Below are 26,548 nucleotides of genomic sequence, written 5' to 3'. Positions count from 1 at the left end.
GGTGCTGTCCTTTTCCCACTTATTTGGCTGTGTGTTGCCGGTTGCTATTTGCGGTTTCATTCTAATGATGACAATGTTCAAAGTTGTTGTCATCTCCCCCATCCTGTACACTACACTACCCCCACAATCAGAACGTGACAACACACAGACGGGCACATGCACGCTATTAAGTTACCGTAGCGTTACTACTGGTCAGCTCGTACAAGGGTTTCAGGTCATCGCAAGTCACAAAGATCCCGTCCGCAATCTCTACCTGCGGCTCCACACTGAATATTTCAGGGCAGCTAAAGTCGGCCTCATCGGTCCCTTCAGAACAGCTTTAATCAAACAGTTTCCGGCTTCACAAAGATCGAGATCACGCACCTGGGGCTTGCCGTCGATGGCTTGCTGACGACTGCGCCGCCGGCGAATTTGGCAGAGCAGCCGTCTGATCGTAGTACCAGAACGGCTGGCTCTGGTACGACGCGTCGTGCTGTCGCAAGAACGCCTCGTATTTGCCACCTGGATCCCCGTAAGCAGCAGCAACCGACGCGACGTGCGGGAAGATGTCGTCAATTTTCTCCGTCTTGGGGTTTAACTTCATGGTGTAATCGAGTGCGTCTTGAATAGTGGTCCCGTATTTGGATTTCGTCGTCCAGTAATTCACTCCCAGTTGGTCTCCAAGCTTGGCATTTGTCTGTACGAAATATCAGAATCATTTGGTACCACTTTCGTAGGATCAGAGAAGACCGACAATCATCGCCTCGAGATTGAAGCATCGGTAGTGATATGGGCGTGTTCGCACAGCCTGTACCTACATCAGCAAAGGTAGCCATCATTGCCTGTTTTGCTTACCTCGAATGGCTGCTCCCCGGACTTTGCAATCTGATCCTTAAATTGATGGGTGAAGTAGTAGTCCAACGAAGTTCGCGCCCCGCTGAGATCACCTTGGAGAATCTGTACGCTAACAAACTGTGAATAGAAGAAGGTGCCGTGGTTGCTACCAGCTCGATCTCGTTAAATAATCGGTCTGTGGCAAGGTACCGCGACTGCCTCACTTTGGTCTCGATGCTGCTTTAGTGGCGACAGGAGCACTTCCCAGCCAGCTCGCGTATGTCTTCGACCACTGGAGCAAACCCTGGTCACGATCGTAGGTCCAATCGCTGCTCCCAGTACCTCGTAAGATGAGAACGGCGTTGACGATCTTGACCACGCCACGTAAGTCCAAGATCCCAGTGAATGTCCCTTCCTGGCCACTTGCGTCTGGACCTCGTACGACTTGACCGAAGTTGAGGTTAGGGTTCATCTTGGTATCTGAGTCAAGAAAGAAGGTATCAAGAAAGGAGGCAACACTCTGGGAGTAGTAGGTCTGCCTCGTCAGAGCATAAGCGATGGCGTTGTACAGAATCGACTGGGATGCGTCGTTGATAGCTGTAGGCCCGCGCAGTGTTCGTACGTCAGGATTGGTCTTTCCATCGCGCGTTACGTATGGACAGGTTGTCCAAGCTGTTGATGTTCTCGTCAGGATTCACACATAATACTTGATAAACTACAAGGTGTTACATACTCGCGCTTAGTGCCATGCTTTTGGTGGGAGAAGGTGTGCATTTTGATTTGGAAGTGTGGGCTGGATCCTGAGCTGCGGTCGGAGACCCGTCTATTGTCCGGTACGATGTTGGAGAGGTCATAGGAGGAGGCCTCGCCTGGCTGGTTAGATCCGATGCAGACATAGTGGTCGGTGCAGCGGCTAAAGACGTGGGCGACAATGACGACGGTAAAAACGAAGAACTCGGATAGTCTGCTGACTGGGAGCTGGTGGCTTGGCCAAGAGCATTCATGTCAACGCCGACGAAGTCACGATTTGATCCAGGCGAGACGCTGCTTTGCTCAATGATTATAGAACCATTGGCCTCGAGCGTCACGTCAGGAAACATTCACTTTTAAGGAAACGAAGCATACCATATTCACGAAGTACATAGTAGGGTGTGGGTCAAGAGCAATCTCTTCTGCGTAGGGGTCCTCGTCTTCACTAGGGCTGTCGCCATCGTCTGAAGAGGTTGGAGAGCTAGCTGGAGCGCCAATAGCACTGGATCCAGATTCGGGAGCGATGCGCTGATTGCCTCCATTACACCAATTACAGTCTGGCCAGTGACTGAACGGAAACCGGTCAGCTAACAAGCGGATGAGGAAGCAAATGAACAATTACTATGGAGCCCAGCTTAGATAGTCGTGAGGATCTTGGCTGGGTGGGAGGACATCGACGTTCGTGACGCCTGCTCGCTGAGGTAAGCGATTTTTATCATACAAAGAGCTGAATGTACTTACTCCAAGGGCCCTTACGACCCGTGTTATACGCACTCTTGACAATCTTTTCCTGAGCATCACGAGTCGCTGATGAAGGTGAAAGCCCTGTTACGTAGTGTATATTGACCCAGTCGTTGGAATCAGCTGAAAGGGAAGTATTAGAATTAGTAAGCGACAATCAAGGGTGCAGACTGACCTAGAGCTGAAGGAACGTAGACGATGGCCCATGCAACAGTGGTGAGTAGGGTGAGCATCATTTCAGCGTATGTAACGGAAGAATAGAGGCTCGAGAGTATTTAAGCGCATTTGAGACGGGACTGAGGCACCGAAAGATGAGGAGGGGCTGGGTAGAGACATGCATGTTGGAAGAACATGGGATGAACGGGCGAGATCAGAATGCATAGACCGCAATACCGTTGTCCGTGCGCTACAGCTCAACCTGGGATGAAACAGGGTAGTTTGCCTCAATTCCTAGTTTTTCGCTACGCGTTTCGTCAGCTAGCGGAATACGTACTATGTTCCAAAAAAAAAAAGTAAAAGTTGGGAGACCAGCAATAAAGAACTCGTCTGTCACATGTTTTTGGTTTCAACATTGGCCCAAGCCCAATCAGGGTGCACGGAAGGTATTATTATTAGCCCCTGAATGACGGGGAGATTGACGGGCGGCAATAAGTGGGTCCCGGCTATTATGTCGCTTGCACTTTATAAGTATGGGGACTGTGATTAATACTACTCCGCAACAACTTGAATAGCCTACCAGATGCACTCGCTGTCTCCGTTCCAGCCAACAGCAGCTAGCCTGCCTCCAAAAGGCGCCACGTATCTGCAAAAGCAGGTTCAAGGGATCTCCGTCAACCATCATGCCCTCGTACGACCGTGACTCTTCATTATGCAGGCCCGGGGCTCACTATCACACAGAATCCTCTCTCGTTCATCCTGCGTGCAGCTACTGTCTATCCGGACCGCATAGCGCTCCTTCACCCGGATGTCAAATATCCCGTTCAATACACCTTTCGCGTCTGGTCCGTCGTTCCGAATACCTGATACCTGGCTAAAAGGCTCACGCATGTCGCGTTGTAGGGCACAGAGGATCCAGAACCTCGCATATGCTCTCATTGAAGCTGGTATCAATCCCGGGGACAGGGTTGCAGTCATAGCTCCCAACTGGTAAGCTTGCAAGATCCATGCCAAGGTCCCGTTTGTCACCATCCCTCCCGCATCATTCAGCCCGATGATAGCCGGTGCGTGACTTCAAGCTTCACCATAGATTACCTAAATCTCAGCTCAAACCTACCCCAAGATGCTCACCACGGTGTCCTCGGTGCCCGTGCCATCTTCACCCCTATCAACACCCGCCTCACACCTCCCGAAGTCGCGTATATCCTAGAGCACAGCGGAGCGAAGCTCATCCTTGTTGACCAAGAGTGTACCCATCTCATTCGCGGGACGACTATACCCACTATCGTCAGTAATGATACTGGTAGGGACGATGATCCCTATGAAGCCTTTTTGGCAAGCGGAAGACGCTTCAGTAGGGAGAGAGGCTGGATGGGCTTAGACGTAGAGCGGGACGAGGACGCGGGTGCTGTTCTCAATTACACGTAAGTTAATGTTTATCTTTTGTCCTCTGATAGGTTTGAATGTTGTGCCCTCGACTTGAAAAGGTCCGGAACGACGGGGAAGGTGAGCTCGAACTCTGTTGACGCGGGTTCATGCTGACCATTCGGTAGCCAAAGGGCGTGCTCACGACCTTGCGAGGTGAGTTGTAAAGGAAAGACCAAACACCCCATCACTCAACGCGCCTTGTTGTCAGGATCTTACCTTGCTGCTGTAGGAAATGTAGTAGAGGGACAGTGAGTCAAGCAAGTTATGATATTTCGCGCGCTGAAATCCTGCAAAGGATGAACAAGGAGTCTACATATCTTTGGTTAGCGTTCGTCATCGCATATTCCTACGAGGATCATTGACAGCAATGTAGGATTCTTCCGATGTTCCACGCCGCGGGATGGACTTATCCATGGGCAAATGTGTTCGCCTGCGCAAAACAGGTCAGAAAAGCACAATACAGCTTTAAATGTATTCTTTGTAACAGTGTTTTCCAAGGTCACGATCAGAAGTGTTGATTACAATGCAATTTGGAGACACTTCCTCCACTCAAGGGTCACTCACTATTGTGCAGCTCCTACTGTGCAGGTACGAATATTTCTTGGGCTTTTACTTTTGTCTTTACACCTGTACTCTATTAGATTGGCATCGTGAACCACCCGGATGCTCGACCGCTACCACAGCCTGTGACTGCCATTATTGCCGGGGCGGCTCCTACTGCGCAGTTGATTGGTCAGCTCGAGCAACAAGGTATCAAACCAGTTCACGTCTATGGCCTAACGTGAGTCAATCTTGAGTACTTTAGTTTGAGAGACCCACCAACTAAGCGCCCTTCCCTAGAGAGGTGCACCCGCTCCGCTTTTCCACCGTTTTCCCCCTAAACTCATGCATCCCGTTGTCAGACCTACGGTCCGTTTACACGATGCTACGACCAAGATTCGTGGTCGTCGCTCTCACTCGAGGACAGGGCAAAGCTCATGGCACGCCAGGGCCAGAGCTTCGCCACTGCCCAGGAAGTTCGCGTGGTGTATCCACCACGGCACGATAATGACCAGGAACTCATTGACGTGCCGAGGGATGGGAACACCGTGGGTGAGATTGTCACCCGTGGCAACATTGTCATGAAGGAGGTGCGTTGATCTAGCATCGGTCGCTGCCATAATCATGAGGCCGACTGCTGTTCCAGTATTTCCGCGATCCGGACGCGACGAAGAAAGCTTTCAGAGGCGGCTATTTCAACTCTGGGGATCTTGCGGTAATGTACCCAGACGGCGTCGTTGCTATCATGGACAGGAGTAAGGACCTCATCATATCTGGTGGAGAGGTGTGTGAGATGCCTTCGCTAGAGCGTGATCAATCTTGACGTCCTTGACTCTCTGAAGAACGCATCCAGCTTAGCTATTGAACAAGGTAAGAGCGTTCATGAGGCAAACCGCATATGCCATCCTTGTTCAACCTTTTTACTTGATAGAACTTGCTGCTCATCCGGATGTCCTCGAGGTTTCCGTCGTGGCGAGAGCCCATGAAAAGTGGGGCGAGCGGCCGATGGCCTTTGCAATCTTACACCCTGAGCGCAGTTCCAAGTGGGAAGGAAATCACGACGCATTCGTTGCTGACCTCAAGAAGCATGCTCGCACCCGTCTACCAGGCTTCGCGACCCCGGAGTGGGTGGAGGTCGTTCAAGAGCTTCCGGTAAGTTTATCATATATTCAGCGTTCCTGCTTTCAATCAGTGTGACACCTTCGCACAGAAAACATCCACGGGCAAGATCCTCAAGACCGCATTGCGCAAGCGGGTAGCCAAGTTGTGATAAATTGCTGGTGGTAAATAACATGCACTGCAGTTGATATAATGTGAATAATATGCTGTGGAAACAATTCCTATATGCTCGTGTAATAAGATAGCCGAACCAAGCGTCCGTGACGGTGGTCGTGATCATGACGTTTCCGGGCCAAGTCGTAATATCCTAAATGCCCCTGCGTTGCGCTCGCAGAAATAAATCTCGTCCTCCTTGCGACCCATGAAAAGGAACGCGTCCGCAGACTCGAGTTCGCTGTCGGTGGTGCCTCCAAATTCGGAGCGAGAGGGAGACTTGCCGGGCGTATGATTTGGCTTCTTGCCTCCTTTCATTCTCTGCGTCAGTGCCGCCGCCGGATTCGACGACGATGCAATCGGAGTTCCGATCTTCCACACGAACGGGCTGCGGCGGTTGGTGTTCGATGGCGGGGGTGTGTAATTAGGGAGAAGGGTACGAGACTCGTCCGCGGGCTTCAACAGTGCATCACCAAAGTCCATGGCTTCCAACCCGCCCTGTCTCATGGCAACAATGACGGAGCGTTCCTTGACATCAAAGGCTTCCAGTCGCTTCACATCGCCCATTTTGAACACGGACTTGGAGTCATCCTCAGGATCTGCGCTCCACACAAACTTGCCCTTGATGATAGAACGCCCACGAGCATCCACGATGGATGTGCTGTGACCACCCCGAGTAGAGAAGAACAACGCAGGGGGACCAAAATGCCGAGGCTGCACGAGGAGCGATATTGGGGCAAGCAGGGGCTTGGAAGCATGAGGCATGGGCAAAGCTGTTTGAGTAGTGACGGGCGGTGCGGCAGTTCGGAAGGGATGCACGGGATCTATGCACTGTTGCCGGAGTTCCCTTAGGAGTATGTAGTCTTCGTCCTCTTCCTTGCGCACCGGTAGATCTGGAGGAAGCAAACCCTCTTTGTACCATGACTGCATTAAAGTCGCTTTCCATGGACCTTCATCTGCTGTGAGTACGCAGGCCAACAGAAGGAAGATAAGGCCTACCGTGAATATTGCCCTTGGGATCCTTGTAGAACCACTTACACGGCGGCGAGGGAGCAGGCATGGGTAAACCAGGAGGTGAAAATTGGATGCTAGCAAGGTCGTTGACGCTCGTGTCCGGTTCAAACTCAGAGCGATAGTCAAGGAAATCGGGATAAGTGGGTGGTATAATATAATCGTCTGCGATTGAAGCGAGCGGGAACTTGGGAGCAAACGAGAGCTGCTGGAAGGTCGTGTAAGGGCCTACCTGAGCAGAAGCCAATGCTACTAACTCCTCGGCGTGAGCCAGAGCGGAGCCATGTGTGCTACCCGTTGGCGTGTTGGTCGCATCTGTTAACTGAATATCGGAGTTACTAGGGCGATCTTCCGCGGGATGAGGAGGGGTTAATCCGATACTGATGTTGACGTTGGTCTCTTCGTCCTCCGCGGGTGGTGGATCTGTATCAAAGACATCGTTGTTTTGTCCTGAGCGAATTTCCCTGACTCTCCGACGCGCTGCTCTGCGTTCAGCTCTCCCAATTCGGACCTCGCGAACTCTGACCGTGGCAGGCTCCAGACCAAATACGTTCTGAGGGAAGACTAGGAAAACCTCCACTAGGTCATCCCCTTGCAGCTGGAGTTCGAGGGAGCGTGGTGAGTCGGGAAGGATGAACGTCCGAGAGAGACCTAGTGCTGTTTTGTACGTGCCAGCGAAGAGCTCAACCTTTTCCCCGTTCTCGCCACAGAGAATAGCCAAGAAGCTGGCCGAGAAATGAGCATTGAGACCATAATAGAACAAACATTCTGATATACCTTTTCTTGGGCGTTTCAACGGCCTTGATGAGCAAAGAGCCTTTCGTGCCAGGTAATTTGACATATTCCAACTTGGGAGGGGGTATATGAGGGATAGAAGGTGTTTGCGAGCCGGTCTTCTTGTGCTCATTTTCTAATCCCTTGATATTTAATGCAATGGGGCGTTCTTCCGAACGTCTAGGACCGAATGCACCACTAAAGAAGCGTGAAAAACGGGAGGAAGTAGTAAATGGGGGAATAGAGGGAACAGGAGGTGTATCTTGGGTCGGCAGAGACCTCGGAAGAGAAGGAGCACCGGTATGACCGCTAGCAGTGGAAGGTCGGCGGGGTTCTGAAGTACGATGGTGATTAGACTGGCGAGAGCGATTGGACATTGACCGAGTGAGCGGTCGTGTTTCGACCTCGGTAACTGTTTGAGACGCAACAGAGGTTGGGGAAGCAAGCGGACTTTCCATGGCATGCATATCTTGATCTTGAGATGGCCCAGTGAGGATATTGCCGAGGACAGACCATCTACGGCGTCTCCTAGTCACGCTGGGTCTGCTGTGCGAGGACTGGGCGTCATTGGTATGGATACTTGTTGATGGTTCATCGTCAGCCTCCCTTGATGATCGAGTCGTATTAAGGAGAATCGGCTCTTGCGGTTGTACTGAGCCGGCCGGGGGTAGTTCTGGTGACCTACTTTCCATGAGAGCCTGGGCAAGTGTGATACGCTCTCGCACAACCGGGCGCTCGTCTTCCTCGTCGTCATCCCCTTCTGGGGCTGCGCCTGCGCTCCTTTCCGCTCCAGCCTCATTTGCAGGGCCTTGGAGCAGGGCTTGCCGGAGAGTGAGTAAGTTAGGAGAGGGAGCAGGGTCGGGTATGGTATTGGCCCGGGATCGCGTAAGGTCTAAACTCCCGGGACGACCCCGCCGATTCCCTTGTAAAGTTTGACTTCGTATTGGCAACGGACGGGAGGCTTGAGTTTCCTCCCTAGATGCACTATCTCGCGCTGGAAGGATCGCGCTTGTTCGTTCATCCAAGGCCTGGCCGCCACTCGCACCAGCAGTTAGCACATCAATGGCGTCGCCATCATCACTTCCAGTCTCCATCCAGGCACTAGCTTTCGAATCTCTGCGTTCCCTCGAAGGTCTTTCTTCTGCACTTGTGCCAGGAAGGGGAGGAGTAGGCGAACGCGCGGGAGGAACCACCACATGAGACACTGAGGAACCTCGGGGTCGTTCAATGCTGATGGACACAGCTGATGGCTGGTTCCGCAATCTGGGCCGAGTCGAGTCTGCAACAGTTGAGTAAGGCGGGGGACGCCCCATAGGAGGGAGGGTTGCAGAAGGCTGCATTGTCGGCGGCCTAGGTTTCTTGGGAGTGGCGGGAGTCGGTGAGATACCTTGCGAAGGCCACCGGGTGAGCTTTGAAGGACGAAGAGGTTCTGACGGTGCAGTTGAAAGAGAAGCTTTGCCTCTCCGTTCAGAGGATTCACGATAGTCGAAGCCAGAGCCTACTGAACCGCCGCGTTTCGACTCTTCCCTACGGTACCTCTCTCGTTCCTTACGAACCTCCATGTCTATCCGCCATTCGACGGCCTTCTTGACTTCCTCAAGAGCATATACCCTGACGCCATCTCTGCGACCAGCGATGGCGACGAGGACGCCTCTGTGCTCCATGACGACGACGGACTTGAAACTGACTCTCCGGATGAGGGCATATGGCTGGGGTGCGGGAGGGGAGACAAGGGGAAGGACATCGAGGCCCTGCTGGTGGCAGAGAAGGAGGTAATGTGGAGCGAGAAATGTTCCGCTAGTTGGGGGTGCGGTGAAGTGGGAGGGAGAGAGATCTTGAGTGAGTGCTGATAAAGAGAGGCCGAGCTCGTGCAGGGTGGGTGGGGGTAGCGACGGCGGTGGGGTAACGGGCCGGGTGGGAAGGGGCGAGGAAGAGCGAGAATTAGCTTCCGATGGCTCGTTGCCGGCTTCTTCTTGAATCGGGCGGGTCGAGGGAACGCCGAGCGGCTCGCGACGGTGGATCAGATTGGAAAAGAAGCCAGAGAGCCGATTAGCAGACGACCGAGGCTGCAACAAGGCGTGGTCAGAACAGGCGTGTTAGAAGCACAAACAGGGAATATGGGTCAGTGGATAGGCTGTTTACCTCGGCGCGGCGAGCATTCGGTCTCGGAGTTGGACCATTACCGGCTGCGATAGTGGTGCGGGTGGTCGAGGTGGCAGGTGTGAGCCTGGATTCATCTGACAGGTCGGGCGTTCGGGCAGCAGAACGAGCTGTGGAAGGGCGAGTGGGAGAAGAGGGTGGCTGGGAAACGTGGACAACAGGAAGACTGTGCACGCTGACAGCATCAGGGTTCTGGATGGAGGGTGGGGAGTGAATGGGATGGTCGAGCATGGGTACTGGCTCGGCCTTTGGTGTTGCGACCTTGAAGGCGGTCGGAGAGGACGGCTGGTCAAGGCTGAGATGAGGCTCGTCGACGTCTGTGTCGGCGTGCGAGTCGTCTGGGTGTGGGTATGATGGGTCCGCTACGGAATCGGACTGGCCTGGGTGGGCGGCATCCGTCGTGTCGATCGAGGGCTGGCTGTCGTCATCATGGCCGTCGAGCATGGACGTGGCGGAGTGAAGGTGTCAAGGAGAGGAGGAGATGGAGGGAATATTAATGAAGGTGGCGAGGGGACAGAAGGACGGGAGGACGGGGGACGGACAAGGCTGGCCAAGAGAGGGAATGGGAAGTAATTAAATTACTGTACAGAATGCAACAAATCTAAAACCAAGGCCTGTGGTCAGACCGGCAACGCGGCCCTCTCACGCCACGCAATCACATATTAATCATCCCAATTACCTACTTAGTTATGTGGTCTTCACCATCAATTGCAAAACCCGGTCAGACATGCTCGCCCTCCACCGCCTCCGCCGTTTTCCCCGTCTCCCCGCACCCCGCTATGCTCACAGCACGCCCTCTTTTTCCCATCTCAACGACGTAGAGCAGGTCGATATAGATCATTTTCGGTCGATTCTCCCCTCCTCAGCTGTTCTTTCTACTTTCCCTCCTGCATCAAACTCTTCAGACGACCTCGCTCCCTACAATGTCGACTGGATGGGAAAGTACTTTGGCCATGCTACTTGCGTTCTCCGTCCACGCACAACGCAGCAGGTCAGCGAAATTGTGAAATACTGTGCTTCCCGCCGCATTGGCATTGTCCCGCAAGGAGGCAACACTGGCATGGTCGGAGGCAGTATCTCACTTCGCAAAGAAATCGTCCTTAGCCTGGGTGCCATGTCAAATGTTCGTTCTTTTGACCCCGTCTCTGGTAACACAATGCTACTCTTCTTCCCCCTCCTATCACTCACCCTTGTCCAATTTCCGCCCTTCTCTTCTTTTAGGCATTCTTGTCGCCGATGCTGGATGCATTCTTCAATCTTTGTCAGACCATATCGCTCCCCATAAGCATATCATGCCTCTTGATCTCGGGGCCAAGGGAAGGTGTGCTGTCCCGCCATTGTTCTCAGGACATTCGCTCAGCTTCCCATAGTTGTCAGATTGGAGGCAATGTTTCGACCAATGCCGGTGGTCTCAGGCTACTCCGCTATGGTTCTCTGCACGGGAATGTTCTTGGGATAGAAGCCGTTCTCCCGGACGGCACGATCCTTGATCAGCTGAGCGTCCTGCGCAAGGATAATACTGGTTAGTACTCATCAGTGCAAGGCACGTTCCGAGTTCATCCAGTCGCAGGCTATGACATGAAGCAACTGTTTATCGGCGCGGAGGGTACACTTGGTATCGTCACTGGCGTGTCTATCATGGCGCCTCCGGCACCTCAGGCGTCTAACAACCTCTTCCTTGCTCTTCCGAAGTTCGACAATGTCCTTCCACTTTACCAGCAAGTCAAAGGACAGCTCGGCGAAATCTTGTCTGCATTCGAGTACATAGATCGCACGGCATATGACATGGGTGTCAAGCACGGTCTCGGTCCCATTCTTAACCTTGACGAAGTAGGCGATGCCGAGTGCTTCGTTCTCGTAGAGACCAGTGGTGGGAATAACACTCACGACGAGGAGGTCCGCCTTTATCTTAACTCCGCCCCGCAAACATCTGACTTGTCCCATGATCGCTCTAGAAACTAAACATTCTTCTCGAGTCGCTCATGTCGGCCGATGAGTCGCTCATTAATACCGGTGTCTTGTCTCAGTCACCAGGCCAATTTGAAAACATCTGGGCACTTCGCGAGGGTCTGACTGAATGTGTCCAGAAGGAGGGGAAGCCCTACAAGTATGACGTCTCCGTTCCTCTGACCGACTTCCAGAAGGTTGTCGACCAAGTACGTGAGCGGATGATATCCAAGGGCCTGTATGGCGACCATGGCATCACAAAGGTCATGGGCTACGGTCACGTCGGTGACGGTGAGTGAAACCTGAGATCATATATTCAGTCGTGCTGATATTCCACTTACAAGGCAACCTTCACCTGAACGTCATTGCGAAGAATGGGTATCGACCTGAGTTGGAGGAGGCTTTAGAGCCATTCATCTACGAGGTTGTTGGTAAGTGCATCAGACCGAAGAGGAGGCGTGGTTCTGATATCTTCAAAAGCTTCGCACAAGGGCTCTATCTCTGCTGAGCACGGGATCGGGTCTATGAAAACCGACGCGCTTCGGTACTCGAAGAGCGATGTCAGCATACAATGGATGAAAAAGATCAAGCAGGTCTTCGATCCTCTCAATATTATGAACCCTGGCAAGGTTCTACCTTAGATCTCCATATTTATTGGAGAATGTGCTGTATATATATTGTGATATACGTTGGTAAATATCTACATAGAATAAATCTAGGTTTTTGTCAGCGTGCTTCACTCATGCTCACTCTCGTGTTTCGCTGTGACCTGTGGCGGTGGTTTTTGCCGTTGTTTGTTGACCAAACAACCCTAACCTCACACGCGGGTTCTGACCCCATCTAACCCCAACCCCTCCCTGTGGTTACACCCTAGGCCTCTGCACCCCCTTCGCTATGGTACGGATAGAGCGTTCTTTGAGCAGCTCCATCTGCTTACGATATGTTGTTACTGTTATTCAGCCGATATTCCAAGACGCAAACGGACTTGCCGTCAAGTTTTTCATCCAGAAGGACATCCCACAGGAAATTCAAGCCGAGCTATGTGAAACCATAGCGGTGAGTTGGTAGAATTGTTTGTTGCGCTAGTCGCTGACCTCACGAAGGCGCTGGGAGGCCGCGTAGAGTCCAAGGTTCCCAGACAAGGCCACGTCCTTGTGCAACCAGGCACCGCAGAGGAAGAGCGCTTGCGCCTGTGCTGGACGAGCATAGATCGACCAGAACGGCACTTCGTGCCGTACACCTATGTCGAGGCATGCAAGATTGCGGGAATGCTCCTCAAGCAAATATTCGTTCACGAAGGAGAGCCTGTTAAGATGCACATTCACCCGAGCATCGCCAACGTCAATGCCCGGGCCGCGCTCAGTCAGCGAATCATGGTGCGTTATGCTTGCTACGAGCACATCAACTCTTGCGGCGGTATTGATGTGTATCGTATATGTAGCACTCGGGAGGGGATCCGACAGCCTCCGCTCAGTCTGCCCGTGTTATTCTTGCGGACCCTAACACGGAGGTGTTTCAACACCTCGTCAAGTCAAACCAAGGAATCCCTGACAAATACATTGAGTCATACCTGTGGGTCAAGAAGTGTATCGAGAAAGGGCAACTGGTATACACCCCACTGGTTTACAAGAATCCAGGTGGTCGACGGCCAGGCGAAGAGTACGTGCTCATTCCCTTCCCGCTTAAAACAGTTACTTTAATCCTCAAATCCAATCATAGACGCACTCAATTTACCGAGGAAGATGAATTGCACCTCTGCGAATGGATAGCAGCCAAAATTCCCTATAAGGAGACGGGCGGGCGAACTGGTAACCGTTTGTACCAACAACTATGCGAACAGCACGCCGACCCCGAGTTTGCTTGGGTCACTCGACACACATGGCAATCTTGGCGGGAGCGATACAAAAAGAACTCGGTCCGATTGGACAACATGATAGGTGCTATCGTCGACCAGAAGAAACCAGTTCCGGGTGAAAAGGGACAGTACGGTTACGTTCGCAAGGCCGAGGAAAAGCCAAAACGACCCCGCAAAAAGCGCGAAAAGCCCGTCGATGAGCCTCAGGACCAGATTATCGGTAGTCATGGAGAGGGGCTCATGGTAATGAACATGCCTCTCGAACATCTTGAACTGCACCCTGTGCCTGTGCCAGCATCAACCTCTGCCATACTGGCACGGAGATCCCCAGCCGAAGAAGAGGACGGGGAGGAAAGCCCCGATTGGGGCGTGCGGATAGGCGCTGACCCTCCACCGTTATGGGCTAAACGCAAAGCCAGCGAAGAGCCAGAAGAGCAAGGGCCTAGCAAGAAGCGGCGGACAGAGTACGTTGTCTTTGATCATCACTGGGAGAATTGCTTACATTACTTGCTAGAGAACCAGCCATATCTATACCACTTGGCTCGATTTCATTCGGTCAACGCTCGGAAATGCCCCCAGACGGCGGCTTACATGTCATTGATCAGACTTTACGAGAAATCGCAGCGGACTACCGATTCACTGTTGAGGAAGTCAAGGAATTCTATGACAAGTGCGGGGAGATGGAACGTACTAGGGAAAGGTTCAGACGGATGAGGACAGTGCTTGAGCAGTTGGAAGATTCATAGTCATAAGATTGACAAGGGTTGTATATACTAGGTTATGCTAACAATCACATTATATCTACCTCACTTAGCAGTTTGTAGTCGGCTGCTCTCGCAGGGGCCGATGGACTGTCGAACGGCTTCTTTCGTCTGTCAAAGTAGTAAGCCACTCTGCTCGCGAGAAAAAGGCGAAGGACCAACTTTTCTCCAGCAGCAGCCGAAGGGAACGAGCCGAACATGTCAGGATGCTTCGGGAGTGGTGATTCACTGTTACATTCGAAGCGTTAGCGTGATATCACTAGCAAAATGAGATGTACTGACGTGAAATAAGGATGTTGTAGGGCCTCTGCTGCCGTAATCCTTTGCTCAGGATCGTAAGTAAGCAGCGACATCAGCAGGTCGAGGCCAGCAGTACTAAGGTAATGGAATCTCTGGCGAAATTGCGGCGGGATGGGCGGAGGTAGAGTAATAGTCTTAGCCAAGGGTAGGGATGAGAAATCTGGCCAAGAGCCGTTCGTCGGAGGACCAAGCAGTTTGAAAATCATCGATAACAACTCAATTTCGCCCTTGGCTTGAAATAGGGGTTCTTTAAGCAATAGCTCAGCGAAGATGCAGCCTACAGACCACATGTCAATGGCGGCAGAGTACGTCGTTGCACCTAGGAGTATCTCTGGTGCCCTAGAATATTACGGTGAGGTCTTGTTCAAAAATCCTGAGAGGAATTGCTTACCTGTACCAAAGTGTAACCACGAGCTGAGTTAGTCCACCGACTCCGACAGGATCTCCATAACGTCTTGCGAGACCGAAGTCTGCCACCTTGATTGTGCCTCTGTTATTCATCAATAAGTTGCTCGTCTTTAGATCGCGATGCAGGATCCAGTTCGTATGACAGTGGGCGACCGCGGATAATAGTTGCATCATCAATGTCTTGATCTCAGACTGCAGAAACGGAGACGGCATGAGTGTGAGGAGTGTTTTGAGGTCGTGCTCTATGAAGTCCATCACAACAAACACTCTCGAGCAGGTGAGCCGACTGGGTCAAAACAGCATGATATGGACATACTGAGTCAACGTTTCGCCGACGACCACTTCTCGTATTCGCACAACATTCTCGTGCCTACAAGACATGAGTGCATTGACTTCTCGGAGAGCAGTGATTGGGAAGCCATGTTTCTCCTCTTCGAGTTTCAGCTTCTTCAGAGCAACAATATCTCCTGTCTGCTTGTCACGAGCACGGAAAACAACGCCATACGAGCCTTCCTCAATCTGGTTGAGACGCTCATAACAGTAAACTGAACGAGAAGGCGTTATCGACGGGTGATGAGTCCGTGGTGGCACGAACAGGCTAAAGGACGGCTGCAGTCGCGACTGTCGCGGCGTGTCTGGAGGGATGCTGGGCGTTTGGGAGGATAGACGGCTAGTGTCAGAGGTTGCCGACCTCGCCTTTACGCGTCGTTTCATAGCATTATGAGACTGGACATCATGTGGTGACTCCTCGTCCCATTTGGACCGTTTACGCGAAGGTGTGGATGATTCTGGTTGTAAGGACATGGTTGTGATGTATCAAGCACTACGAAGCATGGACCGGTACTTCTTTCCGTCAAGAAACGCGGATAGCCGAGCCACGAAGTTTACGCTGCGAGGTTGTCAACCTATCATTATTACTGCAGAATACCCATGCTAGCCCTATGTCATCATACTTCCCATGTATTCTAAGCACCTAGACCCCGTACTTGAACCTCTAAACATTTGTGAAGGTTGTGATGAACCTCCCCTACGTGCCACTCGTCCCCGTCTGGCGATATTTTCGTCCCTCTGAGGAAGGGCTCAACGCAAACTTGTCCTATTGCATTGAACATGTCTTCTAATATCCACGTCAAAGTGGGACCAGTCATTTCGATGGCAGGCTCAGCGTTGACCTCTAACAACTTGACCTGGAACGGGAAACGACTCTCCTTACAGTCTGGCTCGTGGGAGACCAGAAAATCTACGCCATATAACTCGAAGGCATTCGGTAAAACCTGGCAGTGTTCAATGTTCAGTTGGGTCTGAGGTCACAATGTTTGACGACGTACTTGGAAGTGAACAGGCATTTCTAGGGCAGCTTTGAATGTTTCAGAGAGAACATCTGCCATTTGTTGTAAAATCAGTTCGATATCTTGCTGAGTAAGCATTCTTCGTTTTCCATCACCAAGCCCTGACAGTACGTCGCAACCGATTAAGTCGTTAAACAGTCGTACGCCCTGTTCGCCCCTATGCATTTGCAAGCAGGTGTTGGTGAGGTGTGCTGCGAGATCTGAAGGTAGCAGCCGATCTTCATGAGCTTGCTCAGATGGAGAAACATAAGGCACGCTAGAGAACAGCGCCAAAACCCTAGTGTACATGTACACTGTCAAACTCCCGGAGGCAATGCAATAAGTACGCAGGTGGAACTGTCAACCTAGGTTAATAAGAGAGCGAAGGCCTGTAAGAAATACAATTCAACTTTGTAGCCTTGCAAAGCATCACTCCCGGCCTTCAAAGATTGTGACGGATCCATGAGAAGAGGAGTCGGTAGGTATTTCTGATAACGACAATTAGATCAGGGGAGCACGAGCTGGTCGCAGACATTACTTGGATGACAAAATGACGGAGCTGAGAAACCATCACTGAGGTAGACTCATCGCCCTCTTCGTCACTGTCGGCGCTTTCTTCGAATTCTTCAAAGATATCTTGCAGGCCAAGCTTGCTGTTGAACATTCTTATGCCCATTCCTCGATCGGCCATGCCTGGCTTAAGAATCCACCAGTGCGACGGAGAGGCTTCAAGCTGATTGCCTAAGTCGTATAAGTCATCGGTCCACATCTCATCAAGCTCGTCTGCGAATGAGAGCTCGATATCCCAAGTCTGAAGCGTGCCATTCTTTAGTAGCGACTCAGGATGCTTGGTGAGATAATTCAATATACAACGAGATAAAAAATGTTTCCGAATGAGTGCTTTGCGGATGATATACGAAGAGGACAACACAGCTTGAGCGTTGTCATTGACCAGAGAATGTTCTATGGAGTCATAGGTGGACCATTGTATCAAGGTCGCGTAAGATGAAGGAATTGAGTCCACGACCTGTTCTGACAGCCCAAGGTTGTGCAACGATTTCTTTACCAGCGTGTCTGTGAGCGGGGCAGATGGCCACGAGACATAAGCTTTCGGCTGCTCGTTGATATTGGGCATCTATAATGGAACTAATGTCAGATAATGAGCCTGGTTGAAAAGTAGCGTAGTAGAGCGTAGTCCCCCGCGTACGCACTTTAAGTTGGTGTGCGAAGGGATCCAGAATATTGTTAGATGGATACGGGCCGGCGGCGTACACGCGCTATTCGGGTGACGAAATGGGCGTTTGTGGTAGCCTAAATCACGCCCAACCGGTTACAACTTACCACCTCCCCTGCTAGTGTCCGGTGCATATAACCTGGATATAAACACTCAACCTAGCAACATAAAATTGGTGTGTCGCTAACGTGCTGCTTAGGTATCACACTTCGTTGAATGTCCATCACTCGCTCTCTTCCTCAAAATCCGACATGGCTGGCTACTTAATGTCATTAACGCCGACCTTCACACAAGGGCTTGTCCTCGGCCAGCTATCTATCATTGTCGTGCTTTGGCTCATCCTCAAGTACTTGTTCTTGACCCAGTCTTCGGAGGCTTCCCCTCTTTATCATCCAATCCCAAAGCTACCAAAATCTGATGGACCTGCATACCAGCAAGCGGACGATTCAAGTGACAAGAGCTTAGAAGACACAGAGTCCGCTGAATGGTTCAACATGCTTGCGCAACAGGTGTTTCATCACGCATATACTTTACGAATACAGAGCGCTGAAGTTGCACAGATTACAGAGGTTTACCGCTCAAAATTGAGACAGGACACTCCCGGAGACGCAGGGGACGAGATTGCGAGACAGCGAATAGAAGAATTCGCCAACAAGATTCGTCCTGTCGGGCTTCTGGTTTGTCTCTTAAGCACAATGGCGTTTATGGCTTCTCAGGCGCGCTTTTAGGACCATATCTCCGTGCACACCGTCGATCTTGGCATCTCTGCCCCTCAAGTATCTAATGCTCGGGTGAACAAGAACGCTATATCCCAGGAATCAGTGAGTGTATTGTTAACAACATTTCTCCCGCAAACTCAGTTGTCCCACTGTCTCAGAACGTGCAGCTGGACGTCACCTATACAGATGTGGTATCGATATCACTCTCAACAGCATACCTCTTCAATTACCCTATGCCGTCATTTGCAAGACTTCCTGTGTCCATTACGATCGCTCTGTCATTATTCCAGGCCTCAGTACGTTATTTCTTAAGATATCTTTCGTCGCACTAAAATTGCCTACCCTCCTACATAGATAATATTAACGACTCCAGCACCTTCATCACCCATACCAACGCTAACTTTTTCGCTGCTGCCTGATTTTACTCTTGACGTCAAGACATCGTCACTAATGGGCAGTCGAGCTATGCTTAAAGATGTACCCAAACTCCATGAGCTAATTCAGCAACAAATACACCGCGTCCTGGCTACACGCGGGGTTTGGAGCGTCGTTCTTCCAGGCCTGAGTACTGTCAAAGCCGTCAAGGAGGAATTGCTAGGAAGTGGCAGCTAATGTTGTGTTAACGTTACTGTTGTCAATGTGTAATGAGCGTAATGCTATAATTTACGACTATTTAAAAAAACTAGAAATATATCTGCATGTCTGATGAATCGTCGTAGTAAACAGTTGGAACCGTCTGTCTGGCTGAAGCACAGCGACACGCAGCTGTCTATCTACTGCCTTCAATTGAGAGCCCACAGGTGGAATTGGATGATATATAGTAGCTATATAGAGGCTGGCATTGCAAGTTACTGGTGCAAATACCCGAAACATTATATCGAACAAGATGACATGTATGGATCAGCCCCTGTTAAAGCGTCTTTACTTCTGCCCAACGATGACCACCACCGCTTCAAATATCGTCTTTGACGATATCTTCACCATCAATTCGATCGATAAAGAAGGGAAAAAGTTCGACCGAGGTGAGCTGTGATGTGTCCTCTAAGGCACCTAATATTTGTTGATGACTTCCAGTGTCCCGACTTTTTGCACACTCTAAAAACTATGACATGGACATGACACTTGATTACAACACTGAGCTTTATCCACTTGCGAACGGGCAAAGCTTTGCTATGGCACTTGCATCCTCTCTCTCGCGGGAAGGTGGCCCCGCGAATGCCGATGGCGAAGAGAACGAGGAGGACAGGGATGCATGGCGTCCGGACGGAAAGGGTAGACGCGGGCTCGAGGAAGACTATGACTACGTGATGTACGGCAAGGTAAGCCGCCATGTCTTTAGTGTGATGCCCGCTCATATCATCGGAACCCTCTCTCAGGTTTATAAGTTCGATGGAGGCACCTCTGAGATTGTGTACGCCTCACGCTGGTGCCAGTGGATCTGTGGATATCTTGCTGATGAAGTTATGATACAGGACGGCTTATGCCTCGTTTGGTGGTCTCCTACTCTCGCTCACAGGCTCATCACGACATATGACAAATATTGTCCTGGGAGATCCCGTGTATATACTCCTTCGCAAATAATTGGCAGCTCGATTTTGAACTCGGATCCTTGAAGTGATGTGCGCCAGAAGTCTTGCCTTGTAAATCTGAGGTACCGGTGTGGCCATGGCGTATATTATGGAACAAAAACAGCTGTTGGTCAAAGATCCTGGGGTCCGTAGTTACGAAGGATCGTCAGCTTAAAGAGCAGACCATGTCATATTCGCTTCGAAAATCACAAACACGGGGATTCATTAAAGCGAGCAGTAAAATTGTATATATACAAGGGGATGATCTTTATCCTACACTGAGTCGTGACAGTCCCGCTCAATCATCTGGCGCGCATTGTCCTCAGTTGCGTCATCACGTCCTCTGTGTTGGCCTGCTTCACCACTCCACGCCCATCCACAAAGTGCCAGAATCGGCTCGGCTGGTCAAACTCAAATGTAGTCTGTGAATCCAAGTCGGCGGGCTGGACTGCCAAGGTGCCTGCAGAACTCAACAGCTTCAATCCGTTGGCGTCCTCAATGCCAAAAAATTTGGCCAGCTTCCTTTCCCGCCGGGCACGTGCAACGTAGGACTCTGAGCTCGTGCTTTCCGCAGTGGTAGGTCTGCGAGGCAATATTGGTCTTCTGGCCGGTCCAGACAAAGCGCCGCGGGTCCTACTAGATATTTCTACGCTCGGTGTGCCTGAAACAGGAGCGATGGAATTTGCCTGAAGCCTAGCAGGAGCATTCGCTCCCTCAGGTCGAGGTACAGCTGAGCTTGATGTCGCCTGAACATTGGCGGGGAGAAGTTCAGTAGCCAGAGGTGGGCCCTTGAGCTCTGATTGACCTTCTTTCGTTTCGAAGTCTAAGCTCGGGCGTCTCGCCGCTGTGAGCTGACCACGTGGCTTTACCCGATATTAGAAGTATTCCTTGGACTGCGCCGGAAAATATATATCAGCGTACCTGCGTTACTTTAGACCGTAGAGATTTGGATCTGCCATGGCTGGACGTGGATTCTATGCCCGTTGAGCTTTCCGCGTTATACGTTATATTTGGTGGTGACGTGGGACCCTCCCGTGGTCCGACTGTTAGGTTTCCATCCGAGGTTTCTCTAGGATTATCCTGGGAATATTGTCTCCTTGTCGATGTCGGGGGAGCGGAGATGAGTGATGGGGGGATCTCTTCACCTAAGTGCCTTCGTAGTTTAGCTAGCCTAGCGCACTTGATATTCTCCAGATCCACAGGAGAGGGTGCCACATCCTCGTCAAAGGTCTCGTCTGGGTATTCCCATAGAAGAGTAGACATGGGCCTTGATCGGGCAGGTTGAGAGGGTTGGGGTGAAGGATTATGTGCTGAAGAGGTCGATGGTCGGTCCGGGCCGGGCTGATCACGTTTGAGTGATGTTTGACCATTCCGGAGAGAGCCCTTGCGCGTTACTTTGCGAACCAGGCGTTTCCGTGGACTCATTGCTTCGTCCGTTTCATCTCCCGTGCTTGAGGGTTCTGAGGGGCTTAATCTAGGATGGCTGGTGAATAACCAGGGTAGAGGCAGATCACTGAGAACCTGGCTCAAGTTGCGCCCCCCTTTCGAGTGCCCACGCTTGAACCCCGTAGCCGATGATGTTTTGGAGGCAGTATGAGGACCTCTTAGTGTAGATGTAGCAATGTCTGTAGAGGACGCTGACGGCATGCCGACTGAGATGGTATCGGGTACAAGACGTTCAATGGACAAAACTGGCGACTGCTGATGGGGGGAAAGGAGGCCTCGACTAGCTGCGTATCCGACAAGATGGGGGGCACCTTGTAAGAGGCAGCGAGCAGCAGCGACTTACATTCCCTCGGCGGTATTACGCTGAAATGTACACAGCTTCCTGGTAACTGCGAACCGTTACCATCACCAATTCTATAGGATAAGTTTGCTGGATAAGCCTCAGAAATATGTCCAAAATACGATAAGCCCTGACTCACGAGGATACGTCGGATGAGGTGTTAGTGGGCTTAAATGGCGGGGCTCAGATGATCTGATCAGTGAGCATAACAAAGTGACGTTGATAACAAGCGCGTTATGCGGCATGTGGACATTCGAACACTTCCCATCCAGGACAAAGTTTGTGTGAGTAGCAAGATGTAAACTTAGCCTCGACGCGTCAGGTTACTCACAGGCGTGCCTGCCATTCAAAGGACAGAGGGCAGGTACCAGGGGAAAACATTGTAGGAGAACATGCATGACGGAAGTGCAGGTCCTGGAAGTGCCCGAAGAACGGATCCCCGGAAGAAAGACTTTGGCAGATTCTGCCCTGTCGGAATTCGGAATACTGGGCCCGCCCTCAACTGAGCGCCGAAATCTAAGAATCAGTGAATATACAGGCGTTGATGAAATATCGATGATCTGCAAATATTATTCTTGAAACGGACAGACCCATTTGAGCATATCTAGTGACCCAAACCTCATGCAAGATGAAGATCAACTGAGTAAATTACATCCGCGAGAGCTATAAATGACTGCTTCTGTTCATTACGCTAAATCAATGAGCTCCTAAGGTAAGTAGCATGGTATCAATGGTACTCTATGATAATGATAAGTCTCGTGCTCATGATGACTGTGATGCTGGCTCCTCCTGTACAAGGGGTGTGGTCCCGCTTGCAGGCGTATGCATATCCTCGTCTATAATGGTATCGTCACGACCGTCTCTTTTGTAGTGTGGTCGAGATAAAACAGCAGAAAGACGTAAGTCTGGCGGTAGTCGAACCAGAGATACCCTTTTGGCCGCCCGGGTCTTATCCCATTCCTCAGCTTGCTCTTCCACAGAAAGTTCCTCGTTCCCCACGGTGGGGGCATTGCCATCGGGAGTTTGCAAATCAAGGGATGTGTGGGCTGATGGATGACTTACGGGTCCAGGGAAAGGGTAAGCCCCTGGGTTGCTTTCATCGTTCTCCAAGATCGCAGGGGAGTCTGGGACAGTGAAAGGAGTTCTTCCCATTGGCGATGTCCACGCCAAACCGGAGTCAGAAGAAGCTGTGAGACAAGTTTGGGAAGTAGAGCGAGATGGTGTTTGCTGAGGAGCGTGTGGATCTGTGAGAACATCCCGAGAAGACGACGCCGAGTTGACGATATTGCTGCGACGTGTCTGTAAAGTGTGCGTGGCAGCCTGTAAGGCAATAGAGGTAGCTTGCTGAAAATCTTTCGCCTCGGCATCCATGTCCTTGGAAAGTACGTCACGGTGACAAGCCAACCGGGTCATTTCCAGACGCAGCTGCATGACTCGTTTTGAGACAGTGTTTATTGTCTGCTGCAGTCTATCCCGAGTGGCCTTCTGGAACGGGGTCATCCTGTCAATGTTGCGGACTAGTCGCATATCTGCCTCTAAGTTCGCTTCCGTGGCTAACATCTGTGACTCCAAGCTTCGCAAATAATCTGATACTGATGCAGCTCGCGTGGAAAGATGGGTGGGCGGGGCAGAATCCGTGTCGACAGATGATTGGGTAAGGCTGGATGTCTGATGCTTTAATTCTGGTGGTGTGGGATTCCGCTCCGCAGCTGCAAGTTCGGCTTTGACTTGATCAAAGGTTGCTTTGAGTTGTGACGCTCCGTCAATTTCTGGTGCAGCGGCCGACTCTAAATCAACCGTAAAAGCATGGTTCAATACCATGGTACTTCGTTGCACAGCGTCGTCACTGTCTGGTCCGTCTTCGTTTAAAGCCGAGTTGGAATCCCATGACCGCATCTTCGGTTGAACATGAGCTGCGAGCATTTGCAAGTCATGCAAATGAGACGTAGCCGCAGCCACCCCGGTCAGCTCGACTTCTTTGAGGGACATGCCTAGTGATCGCATCCGAATATTGCCTGTTTTGAAGGCGCTAGCATAATTGATAGCAGATGTCCACTCGTTCAGCTCCTTGTCATTGTATGCTTGGAAGAGGATGTGACGGCCCTCGGGCAAGACAAGACGGAAGGTATGATCATGCTTCATTGTTTAATTAGAAAAGATCACACACGTGTGAGTAGCCACGTACCTTGGTATAGGACTTGTCGTATACAGCTAGAATATTCTTCAGCGAGTACACATCATCTGGCTTGAACAATGCGGCTTGGATGACAGGTTTTATCGAAACAGCTGTTTGAGAGACAATCATGCCTGCCCAGGACGGATCACGGAAGAGAAGCAGTTGGGTCGCAGTGAGGATCACAGTCCAAGATCGCCACTTGCGATTGGGTTTTTTGCCCCCCTCTAGTATCTCGTCCTTCCTGTTGAGTATAGAAGCTTTAATGACTTTCAAGGTCCATACCTCCTTTGAAGGAGGGGCAAAATCGGGCAACGCTCCCACCATAGAAGGGCTTGGGATGCCCCCAACGGTCAGTCCGAAGAAAGCAGACGGGAGCCGAGGACTTTCAGATGAGGTAATGTCGACGATTAGAGGATGAGAGAACCTGTTCAATAGGAAGCCCTCGTCAAAACTGCTTCTCGCTCCTTGGGCTGAGTAAGGATTGTCGAGAGGGATTAGTGCCGGGACGTCGACGCGCAGTGGATCAAGAAGATGCTGAGCAAAAGGGAACGTAAGTAATTGAACGACATTAGCAGTTGACCACGTACATTTATAATAAGGTAGTAAGGATCTATCTTGTTCTTGCTGAGCAGAGTCGCGGTACTTGGAACCACAGGACTTGGCGACTGGCCATTGAGCAGGGTCTGTGAACGACTTATTGATCCGTCAGCCGCGGCCCCTGAGTCGAGAGGGTCTTCGATGAAAATGAAAGGCGCAAACACGATATTGTCATAGAAATACTTGACAGAATGAAGATCAATAGGTAGTGGAGAAACGCTGAGAATATTCCTTACGTCTAACATCTCCAATAAGACACCAGGTATTGTTGTGTTCTTGATATAGTCCGCTTTGGTCATCTTCCGTTTGTTTGACTTGTTGAAAGCATCCGTATGAAGCATGATTAGACTGAATGCCAGGATATACGGATGATCTTTCGAAGCAAGTCAGCGAGCTACACCAAAGAGGATTTGTAGGTGATACCTTCGGACGCGAACAAGCCAGGGTTGCATGACCGATAGCTTGAAGCAAATGCCTCCATGACTCGATCTATTTGCTGGGTTTCCCGAGGAAGTCCGACATGCATAAGGAGCCGGCGAACTGCTATATCCAGAGGATCTCCCCTAAAGTTGAAGCTGGCGATGTAATGATTAAGAGCATCGACGTAGAATCTCCCATTGCTGCATCTTTCCATAAGCTCAATATTCACCGAGTAAAGTTGCGGTAACGTTACCTGGAGGCCAAGACTCCCACAAGCTCGGGCTTGGGCACACTCTTGGTCAGTCTAGCAACGTAATCCTCCATAGATTCATCAGCTTCGGGTTTCGGAGTCTCGATGCTTAGTCGAGAGAGAGATTGACGGGGAGAGGCGCTGACGGGTGAGCTTGTCAAACCATTGGAAGCAGCGATCGCCGCTTTAGAAGCGGACGGCGGAGACGAAGAGAAGAAGTTTACGGAAAGCCTGTGGAGGAGGGGTGGATTTGTCGAGGAGCGCTGGCGGGGAAAATTGGGTTCGCGGAGACCAGACGAGCCTGCCGTGTCAGGACGTAATCTTGAGTTAGTTGGCGTCGGGAACTCAGCGGAAAGTGAAGAATGTCCTCCTACTGCTGGATCAGCAGTGCCCGGTCGGGAAAACAGGCGGGAACCTGCACGCTTAGAGGATGCACGTGCGGTGGAAGGGCGACGGGAAGGAGAGGACGTGGAGACACCTACTGAAGAGGTAGGGGCGGGGGCAGGAAGTTTCTCTGGAGACGGAGGCGGCTGTTTGACTCGCGGAAGTTTCTCAGAATGACGGCGCTGCAGTGGTGGTGGTTGCAAAGTTTGTGCGTACGAGGACGTACTTGACGTTGAGTGCTCAAGGCTGAAGGGAGTCACGGGCTGCATTGCAGGAAGGGAAGGAGACGCAGGTATGTTATTCACGCGATCAGGTAAATCCGGCACGGCTGTTGTTTGTTTTCGCGACCAGAAAGATGACTTTCGTGATTCACTCTTGACACGACTGCGGGGCGAGGCGTCTGGAGAGTTTGGATTAGGCTGGACGTCGCTGTTACGGCCAAACTTGACGGACTTCATAGACTGCACGTTCTTCCTGTGCTGTGGAGAAGGTGAAGACATATCTGAAGAATCCTGTGAGCAGAACTGAACGGAGTTAACCGCTGTCTTATCAAACGAGCTGGATGGACGAGGAGATCTGTCTTGCGATGCTCGAGGATGTTCAAGAACAGCAGACGAGTTCAGGGTAATGGTAGGAGGTTCTGGAGACATGGAAGGCGAAACATTAACTGGAGTTGGCGGTAGGTCCTTATCCGCCCTCGGTGTCCTTAGCGGCTCCCCATCCAAGGCACCGAACTCGTCAGCCGGTAGGCCTGCAAGGCTCCTGCGTGCGGACGAGGTTGAAGCAAAGATACGCTTGGTCCAGTGTGGTATGGAGAAGAAATGCGGAGAGTTGCCTGTTGGTGGGCGATTGTCGGTTGCATGAGGGACATATGACGTGCTCGGTGTACCGCTGGGTAGTGTGTGGTCATTGAGTTGTTGAGCAGATGCGTCAGGGAGGTCTTCGTCCGGTGACCCTCCGCCGTTCTTGCTCCCGCGGCCAAGGAAAGTGACCATGGCCTGGAGTGGTACTAGGGTGGAGGAGTTGCGGGAGCTTGACCGCGAGCGGCGACAGCGACGGGAGAGAGGGAGGCCGATCCAGGGCGGGGGGCAGGAGTACGGGTGCGGTTGGAGGTGTGAGGGTTTGTGGGGTCGGGCAGGAAAGATGGGATCGAGCCAGGAACGGTCGTGA

General features: G+C 51.4%; 8 protein-coding genes across 8 annotated transcripts; 4 read left to right on the top strand and 4 right to left on the bottom strand.

The window, feature by feature from the left end:
- Window positions 1–193: 193 nt before the first annotated feature.
- CONPUDRAFT_34137 (uncharacterized protein) lies at window positions 194–1,673 on the bottom strand (the record flags this gene model as incomplete). Its single annotated transcript, XM_007764186.1, has 6 exons — window positions 194–317; window positions 360–676; window positions 734–787; window positions 835–979; window positions 1,038–1,485; window positions 1,547–1,673. Coding segments are annotated over 6 exons (1,215 nt in total), but the record flags the coding sequence as incomplete, so codon positions are not given.
- A 1,370-nt stretch (window positions 1,674–3,043) lies between these two features.
- Window positions 3,044–7,438, top strand: CONPUDRAFT_133983 (acetyl-CoA synthetase-like protein; the record flags this gene model as incomplete). Its single annotated transcript, XM_007765154.1, has 18 exons — window positions 3,044–3,151; window positions 3,202–3,305; window positions 3,364–3,450; window positions 3,511–3,524; window positions 3,584–3,884; window positions 3,948–3,966; window positions 4,014–4,041; window positions 4,097–4,136; window positions 4,184–4,210; window positions 4,262–4,331; window positions 4,387–4,476; window positions 4,530–4,669; window positions 4,787–5,018; window positions 5,075–5,212; window positions 5,271–5,298; window positions 5,360–5,580; window positions 5,639–6,650; window positions 6,700–7,438. 17 exons carry the CDS (start codon window positions 3,044–3,046, stop codon window positions 5,696–5,698), a joined length of 1,707 nt encoding a protein of 568 aa, XP_007763344.1. The 3' UTR covers window positions 5,699–6,650; window positions 6,700–7,438.
- A 2,937-nt stretch (window positions 7,439–10,375) lies between these two features.
- Window positions 10,376–12,324, top strand: CONPUDRAFT_115042 (uncharacterized protein). Its single transcript, XM_007765153.1, has 7 exons — window positions 10,376–10,793; window positions 10,867–10,966; window positions 11,016–11,167; window positions 11,216–11,541; window positions 11,601–11,883; window positions 11,937–12,023; window positions 12,073–12,324. Exons 1-7 carry the CDS (start codon window positions 10,580–10,582, stop codon window positions 12,231–12,233), a joined length of 1,323 nt encoding a protein of 440 aa, XP_007763343.1. The 5' UTR covers window positions 10,376–10,579; the 3' UTR covers window positions 12,234–12,324.
- Window positions 12,325–12,614: 290 nt separating this feature from the next.
- CONPUDRAFT_161296 (Pkinase-domain-containing protein) lies at window positions 12,615–15,720 on the bottom strand (the record flags this gene model as incomplete). Its single annotated transcript, XM_007765152.1, has 9 exons — window positions 12,615–12,648; window positions 12,696–12,968; window positions 13,034–13,251; window positions 13,312–13,911; window positions 13,962–14,319; window positions 14,371–14,436; window positions 14,491–14,847; window positions 14,900–15,184; window positions 15,233–15,720. The coding sequence occupies 5 exons, from the start codon at window positions 15,718–15,720 to the stop codon at window positions 14,238–14,240; spliced, it is 1,278 nt and encodes a 425-aa protein (XP_007763342.1). The 3' UTR covers window positions 12,615–12,648; window positions 12,696–12,968; window positions 13,034–13,251; window positions 13,312–13,911; window positions 13,962–14,237.
- A 161-nt stretch (window positions 15,721–15,881) lies between these two features.
- On the bottom strand, window positions 15,882–17,379 carry CONPUDRAFT_115032 (tubulin-tyrosine ligase; the record flags this gene model as incomplete). The annotated part of the gene is made up of 4 exons (XM_007765151.1): window positions 15,882–16,190; window positions 16,245–16,601; window positions 16,655–16,732; window positions 16,783–17,379. The coding sequence occupies 4 exons, from the start codon at window positions 17,377–17,379 to the stop codon at window positions 15,882–15,884; spliced, it is 1,341 nt and encodes a 446-aa protein (XP_007763341.1).
- A 350-nt stretch (window positions 17,380–17,729) lies between these two features.
- Window positions 17,730–18,809, top strand: CONPUDRAFT_43687 (maintenance of mitochondrial morphology protein 1; the record flags this gene model as incomplete). The annotated part of the gene is made up of 5 exons (XM_007764209.1): window positions 17,730–17,987; window positions 18,039–18,155; window positions 18,207–18,305; window positions 18,356–18,493; window positions 18,552–18,809. 5 exons carry the CDS (start codon window positions 17,730–17,732, stop codon window positions 18,807–18,809), a joined length of 870 nt encoding a protein of 289 aa, XP_007762399.1.
- Window positions 18,810–19,134: 325 nt separating this feature from the next.
- On the top strand, window positions 19,135–21,913 carry CONPUDRAFT_133976 (RNA polymerase I; the record flags this gene model as incomplete). The annotated part of the gene is made up of 6 exons (XM_007765150.1): window positions 19,135–19,219; window positions 19,272–19,516; window positions 19,574–19,608; window positions 19,670–20,628; window positions 20,687–21,641; window positions 21,691–21,913. The coding sequence occupies 4 exons, from the start codon at window positions 19,135–19,137 to the stop codon at window positions 19,776–19,778; spliced, it is 474 nt and encodes a 157-aa protein (XP_007763340.1). The 3' UTR covers window positions 19,779–20,628; window positions 20,687–21,641; window positions 21,691–21,913.
- A 235-nt stretch (window positions 21,914–22,148) lies between these two features.
- Window positions 22,149–26,485, bottom strand: CONPUDRAFT_161293 (uncharacterized protein). Its single transcript, XM_007765149.1, has 6 exons — window positions 24,998–26,485; window positions 24,748–24,944; window positions 24,561–24,697; window positions 24,315–24,506; window positions 23,737–24,261; window positions 22,149–23,687 (listed from the first exon to the last, which is right to left on the bottom strand). The coding sequence occupies exons 1-6, from the start codon at window positions 26,371–26,373 to the stop codon at window positions 22,314–22,316; spliced, it is 3,801 nt and encodes a 1,266-aa protein (XP_007763339.1). The 5' UTR covers window positions 26,374–26,485; the 3' UTR covers window positions 22,149–22,313.
- Window positions 26,486–26,548: the final 63 nt, after the last annotated feature.

This window comes from Coniophora puteana (genome assembly GCF_000271625.1).
Source record: "Coniophora puteana RWD-64-598 SS2 unplaced genomic scaffold CONPUscaffold_1, whole genome shotgun sequence".
Lineage (NCBI taxonomy): Eukaryota > Fungi > Basidiomycota > Agaricomycetes > Boletales > Coniophoraceae > Coniophora > Coniophora puteana.
This window is presented reverse-complemented; position numbering and strand designations above follow the sequence as displayed.

Bases quoted from the DNA above. Each gene is read 5' to 3' on its own strand.
- CONPUDRAFT_115042 (XM_007765153.1), top strand. From the start codon at position 10,580: ATGGGAAAGTACTTTGGCCATGCTACTTGCGTTCTCCGTCCACGCACA. The intron at 11,884-11,936 runs GTGAGTGAAACC...TCCACTTACAAG, and splicing joins CTACGGTCACGTCGGTGACG to GCAACCTTCACCTGAACGTC. The intron at 12,024-12,072 runs GTAAGTGCATCA...TATCTTCAAAAG, and splicing joins ATTCATCTACGAGGTTGTTG to CTTCGCACAAGGGCTCTATC.
- CONPUDRAFT_161293 (XM_007765149.1), bottom strand. From the start codon at position 26,373: ATGGTCACTTTCCTTGGCCGCGGGAGCAAGAACGGCGGAGGGTCACCG. The intron at 24,507-24,560 runs GTAAGGAATATT...CATTCTGTCAAG, and splicing joins TCTTATTGGAGATGTTAGAC to TATTTCTATGACAATATCGT. The intron at 24,262-24,314 runs GTACGTGGTCAA...CCTTTTGCTCAG, and splicing joins CTTACTACCTTATTATAAAT to CATCTTCTTGATCCACTGCG.